General features: G+C 46.6%; 1 protein-coding gene across 3 annotated transcripts in view; it reads right to left on the bottom strand.

Annotated features, from left to right (window-relative positions):
• LOC8038336 (striatin-3) overlaps positions 1 to 12,338 on the bottom strand; it is a 68,961-nt gene that overhangs the window by 20,809 nt on the left and 35,814 nt on the right. For all 3 annotated transcript variants that reach the window (XM_029974583.3, XM_029974585.3, XM_029974584.4), the window contains exons 3-7: positions 10,309 to 10,391; positions 9,409 to 9,487; positions 7,902 to 8,096; positions 3,687 to 3,815; positions 2,189 to 2,264 (exon numbers count right to left, since the gene is read on the bottom strand). In XM_029974583.3, coding sequence (XP_029830443.3) covers positions 2,189 to 2,264; positions 3,687 to 3,815; positions 7,902 to 8,096; positions 9,409 to 9,487; positions 10,309 to 10,391 — 562 coding nt within the window. The remainder of the gene's footprint in view (positions 1 to 2,188; positions 2,265 to 3,686; positions 3,816 to 7,901; positions 8,097 to 9,408; positions 9,488 to 10,308; positions 10,392 to 12,338) is intronic.

The raw sequence follows: 12,338 nt of genomic DNA, 5'->3' as shown, positions 1-12,338 counted from the left end.
AATTGTCTTCCAATAATGTGGTTCTAAAGTTTACAAACTTTGTTGGCAATACTACAGACAATATTGTCCATTGCAACTCAAGAAGGTAGGGCGAGGGTAAGACTGGCTGGGGAGGAGGCAGCAGACAGAATGCTGGAGGAGTGGGGGGGAAACCTTCTCTCTTTAGCGTTCCGTCTGCTTCCTCCTCCCCGGCCCGACTTACCGTATTTACTCGCATAATGCACGCACTCGCATAATAAATGCACCCCCCACAACGGGCATCAATACTTTGACTTCTTTTTTTTTCCCCTCCCGTAATCAATGCACCTCTAATTTTCGGATCCGCGAGTTTCGAATTGCGTCCAATTTAGCAAGCCACCAAGCCAGTTTTCTTTTGCCACCAAGCGGTCAGGCCAAGTTAGGCCAAGTCAAGCCAAGCCAGGCTGCTCACGTAATGGCCGCAAGTGCGTAGTTGTGGTAGTTACGGAAGTAATCAACCGTGAAACCGAGTGTCGAGCACACTCGACGAAGCTTGGGTCGAGAAATTGCCGAGCCCCGGACATTGTTCGCCTATCGGATGCATTGATGTCAACAAACAAGCCGTCGTCTGTGGTCCGCTTTCAGACAGTGAAATTGTGAAAGTGGTTAGGCCTAATTTCACATACTCCGGGTAAATGCGTTTATTTCACCCGCAAAAGAATGGCACGGCGAGGTGCACACTGCGCTTAGGCTGAGAGCGTCTGGTAGCCTCTTCGTGAACGAAACTTGATCCATGCGATTGGCGGTCGGGGGTTGGACTTCGTACGAGTTTTTATACGCGTAGTCGCGGATTATACCTGAGCGTGCCTGTCGTATACTAGCAATATATATCGCCTAAGAATGGTCGTGTTGCTTTTCGTGCTGGCTGAGCTTCGTAGGGCGCTTTTCCTTCGGCAAAAGGCACTCTGAAAGTGCCCTAAAAAGGTTTGCAATTGATAAAGCATGGTTATTGTGGCGCGCCCCCGACCAGCCGTGGGTGTGCCTCCATCACTGGAGACGTGCCACAGTACCTTGCCGTGTCCTATTGACACCTAATATGACATTGGCATGAAGTGTGTAAGTGCACAAATTTTACCCCGTGTAATGACACCTCCCCCCCCCCCCTCCGAAATATGGATCAATTTTTCAGGAAAAAAAGTGTGCTCATTATGTGAAAACGTACGGCACCCTTGCCCTACCTTCTTGAGTTGCAACGGACCATAGGCAGAAAGGTGGAAGTGCCTGGGTGATTCTTGTGCATCAATGCACGGCTCAGCACGTGTAAATTCTCCTCAAACTAGAAAAACGCTTGGGGTAGGGCTGCATGCTTGAGGAACCCGTAGGGGTAGTATGGGGAGTGCTTGGGCACCTGGAGTTTCAGAACCCATGGAGGAAACCGTCCCTCTTAATTTCAGAGTTGAACTTTGACGTAGCTTCCTACGGTGGTGCCACTTACCATATTTACTCGCATAATGAAAGCAACTGCATAATGAACGCACCCCAACACAATGTGTACCAACATTTGGACTTTTTTTTTCCATTAGCATAATGAACACATCTCCAATTTTCGGCTCCGGAAGTTTCAAATTGCAACCAACTTAGCTAGCCACCAAGCCAATTCTCTTTTGCCGCCAAGCAGTCAGGCCAAGTCAAGCCAAGCCAAGCCGCTCTCGTAATGGCTGAAAGCGGTGGCAAGTGCGTAGCTGCAGAAGTGACCGACCGTGAAACCGAGCGGCATGCACACTTGACGAAGCTTGGGTCAAGGAATCGCCCAGCCTCGGACATTCTTCGCCTATCGGATGCATTGATGTCAACAAACACGCCAACGTCTGTGGTCCACTTTTGGACAGTGAAATCGTGAAAGTGGTTAGGCCTAAGAACGGTCGCGTTGCTCTCCGTGCTGAGTGAACTTCGTAGGGCGCTTTTCTTTAGGCAAAAGGCACGACGAAAGCACGCTAAAAAAGTTAACAATTTATAAAGCATGGTTACTGTGGCGCGCCCCCACCCAGTCGTGGGTGCGCCTTCATCAGTGGAGACATTTGCACGAAGTCAGTAAATGCAGAACTTTTACTCTGCGTAATAAATGCTGCCCCCCCCCCCCAATATCTGTAAATTTTTCGGAAAAAAAAAGTGCATTAATTATTTGAGTAATTATGGTATGCAGACGGCAGAACAGTCAAGGCATGCTCACTTTAGACTTGATTCTCCGGTTGTCCATCCGTTCTTCCGCCTCGTCATCTGCCGACACTGCGTCTTCCATCTCGTCACTAAAACGGCCAGCCAAAGAAAAACATGCCAGGTTGATACTCCTTTTGGTTACCCTTTCTGCACAACGTCATTTCATCCTTAGTCCCGAAACAGTAAAGTCGAAGATTTCTAAATTATTTCGCGGATTTCCATTGTGAGAGACAAACTTTGAAAGAAACCCTCCCAAAACAGAGGCCCCTTTCCATAATGGGTTTCTTGGGGCACGACAAACATGTTTCTGCACCTTTCGCTTCATTTGATGCCCAAACATTTAAACTTGACTTTAAGAGAAGTGCAGTAGATCTCATTCCTTTATAGTTCTGACAATACTTTGACTGTCCTTACAACCTCCAGTCCAAAACATGACAAGAAAAAATTCAGGCTTGATCGTGCTGATAAAGACCAGGGAGCACAGAATGTATCCCATGCTAGGTTTTTAATTTTTTCATAAATTTTTTTTTCATTTTCATTTACTAACATTTTATTTTGCTATCTTTATTTATGGATTACCTCTTATTTATTTTATTTTATTCATTTATTTATTTCATTATTTCAATTCAAAATGCGCCGCTCTCGCTGGAACATTAGCATTAAAAGAAAAAATCATTTACTCCTCAATAGCCGCTGTGCTACGAAGCTCAGGGGGTACTGCATCCGGATGCCACCGCACCGGCCCAGGTTCGAGCCCCGCTGAGGCTCCAACTTTATACGTAATCTTAACTTCACGCAATGCTCCCTCCATTCTTAACACACGTTCCTGTTGCACACTCCTGACGTACAATCACGACGACTTTATCATAGGAAACGACTCATAAAACACATTCCGCGTTAAAAGAAGTTATGATGGCAGAAAGTTCATGTCCCGTTGTGAACAACATCATCGTTCGGTCCACGACCTCGAAGCCAAGGCAGACGTCTTCCAACTTTCCGAAGCAACGCAACAGGACGTACAGCAAAAACCTCTACGGTAAAGACTAGTATATAGCAAAGATGTGAATATAATGTAACCTAATTGAAATATACCTCCAACAGTGATACAGGTATTTGAGTTGCTGGCGTAACAATGTTTTCCCCAAGATACGACTTTTTAACGGAAACGTCCTACCGTGGAGCCACTCGCACTAGACGTGCAGACCCATCAAAGTGCGTGTTCTGCTGTGCCTGTGCAATCAGTAGCTTTATAGAGTATTCAATGGCCACCATAGCTCTGTGCTTTGAAGTCAAGCGTGTGCCGACAGCAAGCGTTTGCCAGATTCCTATCGCACCGTTCAAATGGTTATTTTTCACCCCTAGCTTGGGCTGATGATGACATGCGAATGCTTCCTACAGCACCACATTCTTTTCTTGCACAAGGCAACAGCAACCATGGCTGCTGCACAGTAAGCACGGTGGGCCCTCACTCAGTCAGTAAGCTCAGCTGGGAGCGGACAGCAAGAGCCCACCTGAAGTTGTCCTCCTCGTCATCCATGTCCACGTTCTCTGTGGCCAGGAAGTCAAACGTGGCCAGCACAGACGCCTCAGCATCCAGCAGCGTGTTCTCCGCCACGTTGGCCATCTTCTTGCCAGGCACCCTGCACATTGGGAAACAACGAGGGCAGAAACATTGAGACCACGTCCAGCGGCGGTAAGTTCAGTGACGGCAACCTCCGATTCAATTTTTAACGTCATTTTCTAACTAGCAGTGATGGGATTGGCCGAAACCATTTTGGAGCACCTTTCGGAGCAACCAAAGCAGTGTTTTGGAGCAGCAAAAGTGGCTTTTGGAGCAGCCAAGACAGTGTTTCGGAACAGCAAAAGTGACTTTTGGAGCAGATATTCTTAGAAAAATAAAAATTTGTTTTAAGTGCTGTACAAACGAAGGGCACTTTGTGCTGTGTTGTGTTTTGATGTGATGTGTTGTGACGGAACTCGCTGCATGTGCTTTTACTGCTGAGACATTGCACAAGTGTACAGTGCTGTAGGCACTGCCGAGCAATTCCGAAAAACTGCTTGCCACCAATTTACTGGTTCCCGACGTGCCAGATTTTTGTCCAAAAAAAAGAAACGTAAAAAAAAAAAAAAAAAAAAAACGCATCTCCCCGTGGTGAATGAGGTTGATTGGGGCGAAGCTCTGGTGGTGCTTGTCTGCGTAGACACTGAGCCACAGCATGCCAAGCCTTTCGTTTGTTTTCATCCATGTCACACTGCGGCCAAATGCCCAAATGCGTATATAACCACGTTCCATACCACACATTCTCTTTCTGACACGGATGAAAACGAACGAAAGGCTCGGCATGCTGCGGCTCACCGTCTACGCAGACAAGCACCACCAGAGCTTCGCTCCAATCAACATCATTCACCACGTGGAGATGCGGTTGTTTTTCTTTTGCCCTACACAAGCACGGGAGCACGTGCTCACGTGCTCGTGAGCATGTGAGCTCACGGACATGGCTAGCCCCTAAGGAGCTCAAACCCCTAACAATAAATTACAAGAGTCCCGGATGGTGCCTTTGTCGTGCAATCATGTTCACATGCACATGAGGACAACTTCGGCAGGCTTGCAGTTGCGCGTGCTTCATCGCTCAAGGAGAGACAAGGGCTGTTCGATCGTAACTGAAACTATGTCACTTTTCCCTTTTGCCAATCGATTCCCAAAATTGTATGCGAAATGTAACTGCTGTTGAGCATACGACAAAAAATAGTACAGCGGCACGAGCTTGCCAGGCCAACAAACAAGGTACAACCTAACACACACACAAAAAAAAAAAAAGAACCTGAGCGCATCGATGCAAGACATTGCGAGCCAGGGTCAAAAATTTCTTGCAGCGCTATGTGCAACGACTGAACTTGAGAAAAACAAGTGCGTTCTGCGGGTTCAGCATGCAGACATTGCCTTCTTTGCTTTAGCTCACTTCTGTTCGCCAACTTTCTTTCGCGGCAGACTTTTCAAGTGCCAGGGTCCCCCTCGAAAGAAAGCCCACAGAGAGAAACCTTGGTTAACAATACTTCGACATAGCAGTCCGAGTTAAAGAGGGATTTTTGTAGTAATGCATGATATAAACAAGAACAGGAATGTTGATGTACATATGGCGGTACTTAGTCTCATCTTAGAAAGTGTCACGACGTAAGGACGGCAACACCAGACGTCGTGCGACCACGGTGACTGGAAGGCAGGGACCAAATGTAGTTTTACCTTGGCCGTTGCTTTCCGGAGCGAGTGCTTCAGCTCACAAAGTAACTCCTGCCACGTACAAATGTGGTTTCGTTTCACAGCATGACGGCATGGGTGGTACCCAGCATGCTAGCGTCGGAGCGTCCACACACACTCGCATCTATCCTTGAAAATACAGTCGAACCTCGATATAACGAACTTCAATGTAACGAAATCCTCGATTTAACGAAGTATTTCATGTTTCATAATTTCTTGCCCATAGACCCCATGTATTTTTAGTCCCTATATAACGAAGTCTATTTTGCTGCTATTTCAATATAACGAAGCGCCATTGCCATAGAAGGCAATAAATAAATCAACTCTAAAAACAACTTCGCAAAAAAATTGTGGTTAAAAAAAAAATTATGCGCAAACGCGAGCGCTTGATAGGTTACTTCACGGGGACAGGCCTTCCAACGTTCCTAGGCTGCCCGAGGATGGCGCCGGCGAGGATAGCGCCGAGGATAGCGCCGGCGAGGCATGCGGCAAAGCGGATTCCGTGAGGCTGGCCAGAAAATGCCGAGCAAAAAGTTAACACGGCATAACAGCATCACCACTGACATTCACTGATCATCATAGTCCACTGTACTGCGGGTAGCGCGGGAGCCAACTTCAGCGGGGGAGCGACGTGATGGCGCGACCGCACGGGCAGTGCCATCTAGGAGAAGACCGAAAAGACTGATTATCGTCTTGCGAGCGTGATGTAAAGCAAAGGCGCAAGCACACTGTGGGCGCAAGGGGGCAAGTAAACTGTGCGGTCAAGAGTGCTGTGTAGGTTGGAAACATTGGCACCGCCTAAACTAAACAGCTTTATTTTTTAACCGGGCGGTTCACTTACGTGCTTGCTGGCATAAGGAAACGTAAAGTTCTTTCTTTGGATGAGAAAGCAAACGTTTTGGACGCCATCCTGAAGAAACTGCCGAGATCACGAGCACTCGCACTGAGCACTCGGGAAGTGCTCGACGCAATGGACGTACTGAGGAGGTACACGGCGTCGCATGGGCAGCAAGATGCCGTGCAAGCGCTCTGGGCGCTCGAACGCCGTATGACGCCGCCGACGCCGCTGCTACTTTCAGACAAGGCGCAAGCAAAACTCGCGGACTACTTTGCCCCTAAATAAATGTCATTTTCGGTGAGTTTTCATACCCGTAAAATGTTTCGGAATTTGTTTTTTTCGCGTGCTAAAGCCAAATTTCGATTTAGCGAAATTTCAATGTAACGAAGTAAATTGCGAATTTTACCGACTTCGTTACATCGAGGTTCAACTGTATTTAAAAAAAAAAAAAGACGCAAGAGGGGACCCACGAGACGACGAGAGCGCGTAACACGAGACGGCGGGAAAACCATGCAAGACTGGTTGGACAATTGATGCAGGGTACTTTGCGTCGGGCAACTGCTTGCGCCACATAACACACGCATGCTCAGTTATGGTCCTCAGTTTAGTTTCTGTTTTGACAGGCGACTGAAATTGGTTTTTTGGCACCAGGCTTGGTGCAGATTACCAATATTTTGGCAGGATGTAGCAGGGTTAGCCCCTCGTGCAGTTTGGGGCAATTGGCACAGCAATCACATCACTGAACTACTAAATGTCCGAAAGACTGCTTACGCATAGGAAAACGAAAGCATTATAGTCCCGCAAGTGAAATGCTTTCGTGTAATGTTTCTACACGTATTAAAGTTTAGGACGATGTCCTAGAGATCAACGCCAAGTACAGCGTCTAAGATGACCTCTAGGACGACGCCGAGGAAGACGTCCAGGACGACGCCTAGGACGACTTCTAGGATGACCTCTAGAACGGCCTCAAAAACGATGTCCAGAACGGCGCCTACAGGACGACCTCAAAGAAGACGTCAAGAACAACGCCTAGAGGACGTCTAGGACGACGCCAAGGATGGCGTCGTCCTTGAGCATATGATTGAGCAGCAGCCCGAGTGGTCACGCAAACATTTTGGCACCTTTCGTGTCGCCGACGTGTTTTCGCTCAAGGACTTTGAAGGTCGTCTGAACGATCAGACAAAAGGCTTTTGCCTTAAAATGATGTTGAATGTTGAACTACACAAGTCCAAGTAACAATGCCAATGTTCAATGAAAGCAACGTAAGTCAGACATCCCACGATAACGTCTGTTAGCACCGCATCTAAAGACACAGCTTGCAACACACTCAACAGACGTTACCCAGAATGAAGAAACAGCCTACAGCCATTGCCCAGAGTGCAGAGAATGGACACAGTCACTAGACACTGTCACACGACACTGCCACAGGACAGTTACCGGACAGTAATTTAACACTTTTACTTGACATGTTTATTTGACAATTTTGCTTGACATTTTTACTTGACACTGTCGCCAGATATTCTGTCATTCACCACCACTGGCTTTTGTCTGACGCTGAACATCACCATCCTTTCGTCAAACGTGATGACGACGCCATGGCAACGCTCGGAAGAAAGGGACAAAGACACTCACCGCCGCTGGGTGTCCGAGGGTCGCTTGAGGGGTTCCCCGGGTGTCCCCCCTCCTCCCCCGTTGACGGTGGGGTGGGGGGACTTCTCCTCCGTCTGCCCAGAGCCCGCATTGGCGGGCCCCAACCCCAGCAGGGTGCGCACTCGTGCTGACCGCACATCCAGAATTGTGTCCGTGTAGCCTATCTCCTGGAGGTACCTGCGAGACAAAGGCGTGCCCCAGGGCTTTGCTGACTCCGGAAAGGGAAAGCTCGCACCACGAAAGACCTAGGGCCATGCAATAAGCGATGCTGCGGTATGGAGCCTAGGTTTTAGAGAGGGAGCAACTCAAAAGGTGGAGTGCTTTTACAGTTTAATGGCAGACGCCTCCTGCGGAGATTGATCCCAAGAGCGCACGGACTGCGTTGTTGCGGGGCAAAGAGGAAAGCGGATTGAGGGACGGAGATGCCTGTAAGGCCATCGACATTTTGGTCATCTCCTTGCAGCTTGTGTTGCAGAGTGGCCTGTAAACCATGTGACACCGAAAGAGCAGCTGGAAGCACTCCGTAATCTAGGTGCACTATACCCCAGTCCTTAGATAAAACTACTTATTGGTTCGGAAACTTGGGTGCTTTCCAATTACTGTCCCGTTTCACGCTAGCAAATGAGGAACGTGGTTACTTCGCACGAGAGCTACGTTACAACGCTTGACAATATCTTGTAATCCAATTGACATCATAAACTTACAAGACATTTGTGGTATGCACAATGAACAACTGTTTTAGCGTTAAGCCAGAAAGCAAAGAGAAAGAAAACAAATACTTGGGCTCCCGCTAAACTCCTTTGAACATAGAATATGATCCAGATGTCGCAAGACGTGGCAAACTTTCCCGCTAAATTTAGCAGGAAAAGAAGGTATGTTCAGTTCATGACACTACAACTTGTCTCAAAATCTCCCCCCCCCTCCCTCCCTAACTCCAGAAAAAAAAGAAAAAAATGTGCATAAAAAAATGTTTACATGCTTAATCATGTTGACAAAAGACTGGTAAGCACAGAATGTGTGACAGGCCTTCCAGAAAAAAAGGGAAGGGCGTCTAAACAGCACCACCTACACAAGATTCAATCTCATTCCTGACGCACGCCGCGAGATGGTGCAACATGACAGGAAAGGCCGCGAAGCGTGCAGTCACATGCACCGTGCAAACAACTTCACTTTTGCATGTTCCAACCACCAACCCTGGATAGCTCAATCGGCAGAGTGTTCAGCCCACAATCTCAAGGCGTTGAGTTCAAATCCTGCCGAGGGACCAAAGTCTTTTCATATGGTTCCCGGCGAGTGCAACGCATTTTGGCATCCGGTTTTTGTACAGCTGCCACTACAACCGGCCGTTACAGCCAAATGTTACAGAGCTCCATGAAAGGCTGCTCATAAATCACATTCTGTGTTAGGAGTCTATTCTGTTTTCCGTAAATCTTTAAGGCAACGAAAATAATTTGCTACCCGTGCTTAAAGAATGTTAAAGGACACTCACTGTCGTAGCAACTGCCGTCCTTGTCGCCAGGACACATTGCTGTTGCTGGTGATGAACATTTCTCCGTCCATCGGCTCGTCTGCAAAACAACAACCGACCGGAGACACAGCGTTGAAAGGGACGACCTCGAAGATCGCTTGTAAACGCTGAAGCATGGCACTTTTCACAAGTATAGTACCGAAAATCTTTGCTGCAAAAAAGCACGAGACAAGTCTTTCCCCGTTTTTGTCAAGAACATGGCATCTCAGCTCAGCAATCGTTTTCCAGACTTAAACAATATGCATTATGACTAACCCAATCACTTGTGATCAATTACTCTGCGTAGTAATTCAGTCATTGTTCGATTACACCCCCAACTTGGCTACCATACGAGATGGGTGCCTTCATGAGTGCTATGCTTAGGGTGATGACATCAAATTATTTTGTTCAGAACGCTTATTTTTCTTTTTTGTTCTGGAGCACGTGAAACTGCACTAAGGCAGCATTTTGTTTCCGGCGACTGCTTTGCATTTTCCCTGCAAGCATGTGCTGTCGGCACTGGGTACTACAAAGAATGTCATCACCCCGAACAGAAGGACGTTCAGGCACCCTAATACGAGCAATTCACAGACTTTTGGAGCCAAAAATTCCAGCAGACATTGCTTTCTATATAGCAGCCCGGATTTCTAGCTTCTGCATTCTGAAGTCTGGTAAAACGAGCGCGAGTCGTCGGGAAGATCACAGGTTGTGGTAGTCAAAGTTTAATAGGGCTGCATCATTCACATAATCCTCCTTTACGGCACAGACCCTTAGCGCTGCGGAAGACGGAGGTGACTCAGTACTATTCGCTCGAGACCACAGTCCACATACAGCCCAACAACAAGAAGCCGCACACACTGCATGGACCAACTGCTGCCGTACCTTTGCTGATGTCGTCGAAGACCGGAGCCTTCAACTCTGTGGGGTTGGGATCGGAGTCGTACTTCAACTTGTGCGCCTTGATCCTGGCATGAGAAAGAACCAGAAATGAGCGGATACCCAGGGGCCGACAACGTCACTCAGTTCCCAGCATATCATCAGTTCTCCAAACAACAAAACTACAACTTTATGAAAAAAAAAACAACTTGTTTGTTTGTTGTTTAGACAATGCAATGGGAACCAATGTTGACTCTTTCTTTACCGGACCTATCCAAATCAATCATTTGGTCGATGGATTTCAAACCCCCCCCCTTCGACGCATTTAGTGCCGTTTTTAGAATGCGGTGCCATCTAGGACGCTATGGAAGAAATCTACTTTGAGTTTCTGCCTCGGTTTTTGCTATTTCACAAGGAGGCGATTCCTTACGCGATTTAAGTTCCAGAATTTTGAGTAATCACATCAAGCATGGCATCCTCAATGCGTGCCGATTTTCTTTGAAAACAGCACCAGACTAGCAATTCTGGTACATATGCTATCAATTTTGTGAATGAAAGTGGCAGCAGCGAGTCAGAAGATGGCATGCATTCATCGGATTTTAATGCGATAGCATTGAGGAGCTCGTGTTGTAGACAAGCCGGCGTCAGTGGGGCAGGAAAATCCCGATAGGTTTATAGTCATGACGTCACAGCCACAAGACCTCGCACGGAAATTTCGAACAACCCAAACGCTTGCATGAAACATAACGTCCTGCGTGAAATGAAAGTGGTCAAAAACATGACATGTAATGCAAATTAAAAGTCGCCACATGTCTCAAATGATTTCACTTGATAAAGCAATTTATTTGCTTTAAAGAAAAAAATAAAAAAAAAGTTTAGGCGGAGGCGGGATTTGAATTTACGGCCCTCCCGTTGCGAGCCAGACACGCTATCCACTAAACCATGCAGACACGCTTGCACGGCTTGAGAACGAGCAGGGGAACGTCCTCCTGTAATTTTAGTTTCGATTGTGGCAGTGGGTCGAACCAGCCAGGATTATTCACAGGTGCCCATTAGTATGTTTTGTTTTGCGTGCCAAGCACATTTATTGCCTCCGTGAGCTTCTGTGGACATACTGGGAGTGTTCCGAAGGCATTATTTTTCATCTGCAGGATGCCAATCTCATATAGACATGATTTAATGCCGTCGGCCACGAAACTAGTGCAATTTTCTTTGCAAGGCGACCCGGTCCCAACCTTAGCATACAGCTACGAAGTAGCATGAAATACTTGTGCAGCCAATGTGGGAGCTATCTTTTCTTTTTTTTCTTTTCTGCAGAACAAGAGGTTTTACACGGAGACTTTTCAAACTTGCATGATTTGTTTCTAGAAAAGTAAAATACAAAATGTATTTTTTTTTTTTAACTCATACTTTGCAAGGCACATTGAATTAAAATACAATCTTCTGTGTTGATGACACAAACTTTGACATTATTTTTTTTTTCTCGTAATAAAAAGAAATAGCTTGTTTGACATTTACATTTTTGAAAAAGGAATTGCTTTAGCTACATTTTGATATGCTTTGGCACACCTAGCAGCAAAATATACAACTAAGCAATTTTTTTACCGAGACCACCATATAACAGCCTTCTTTCCGTCAGGAAAGAGGTAACGTCCCACGTGAACATATTTCTGGTGCCTCAAAAGGTCATAATGCACCTGAAGTGGCCTATTACTTCCAGTATACAGAGTTGCATATTTTCATTTCACAAAAAAGCCAAACTCTAAGTTGCAAAAATTATTTCTTGACGGTCAAGCCCCTGTAGGTCATGCTTCCATAAAAATCTAGACATGCCTTGTCATCGGACAATCTCGGCACACTCGTAAGGCAAATGGCCTCTGTCAAAACAGCGTTAAAACAAGATTGGTATTTTGTAGGCACTAGCATCTACGAAATTACGTAATGGTACTGACAGTACCAAGCAAGATCACTTTCTCACAAGTCATTGTCCATCTTTTGTGTACCATTCACGCCCATCTCACTCATTCAGGAGGACA

The sequence above is a fragment of the Ixodes scapularis genome, unplaced genomic scaffold (genome assembly GCF_016920785.2).
Source record: "Ixodes scapularis isolate PalLabHiFi unplaced genomic scaffold, ASM1692078v2 PGA_scaffold10__122_contigs__length_95168666, whole genome shotgun sequence".
Taxonomy (NCBI): domain Eukaryota; kingdom Metazoa; phylum Arthropoda; class Arachnida; order Ixodida; family Ixodidae; genus Ixodes; species Ixodes scapularis.
Note: the sequence above shows the minus strand (reverse complement) of the source record. Positions and strands in the feature narration are given on the sequence as shown.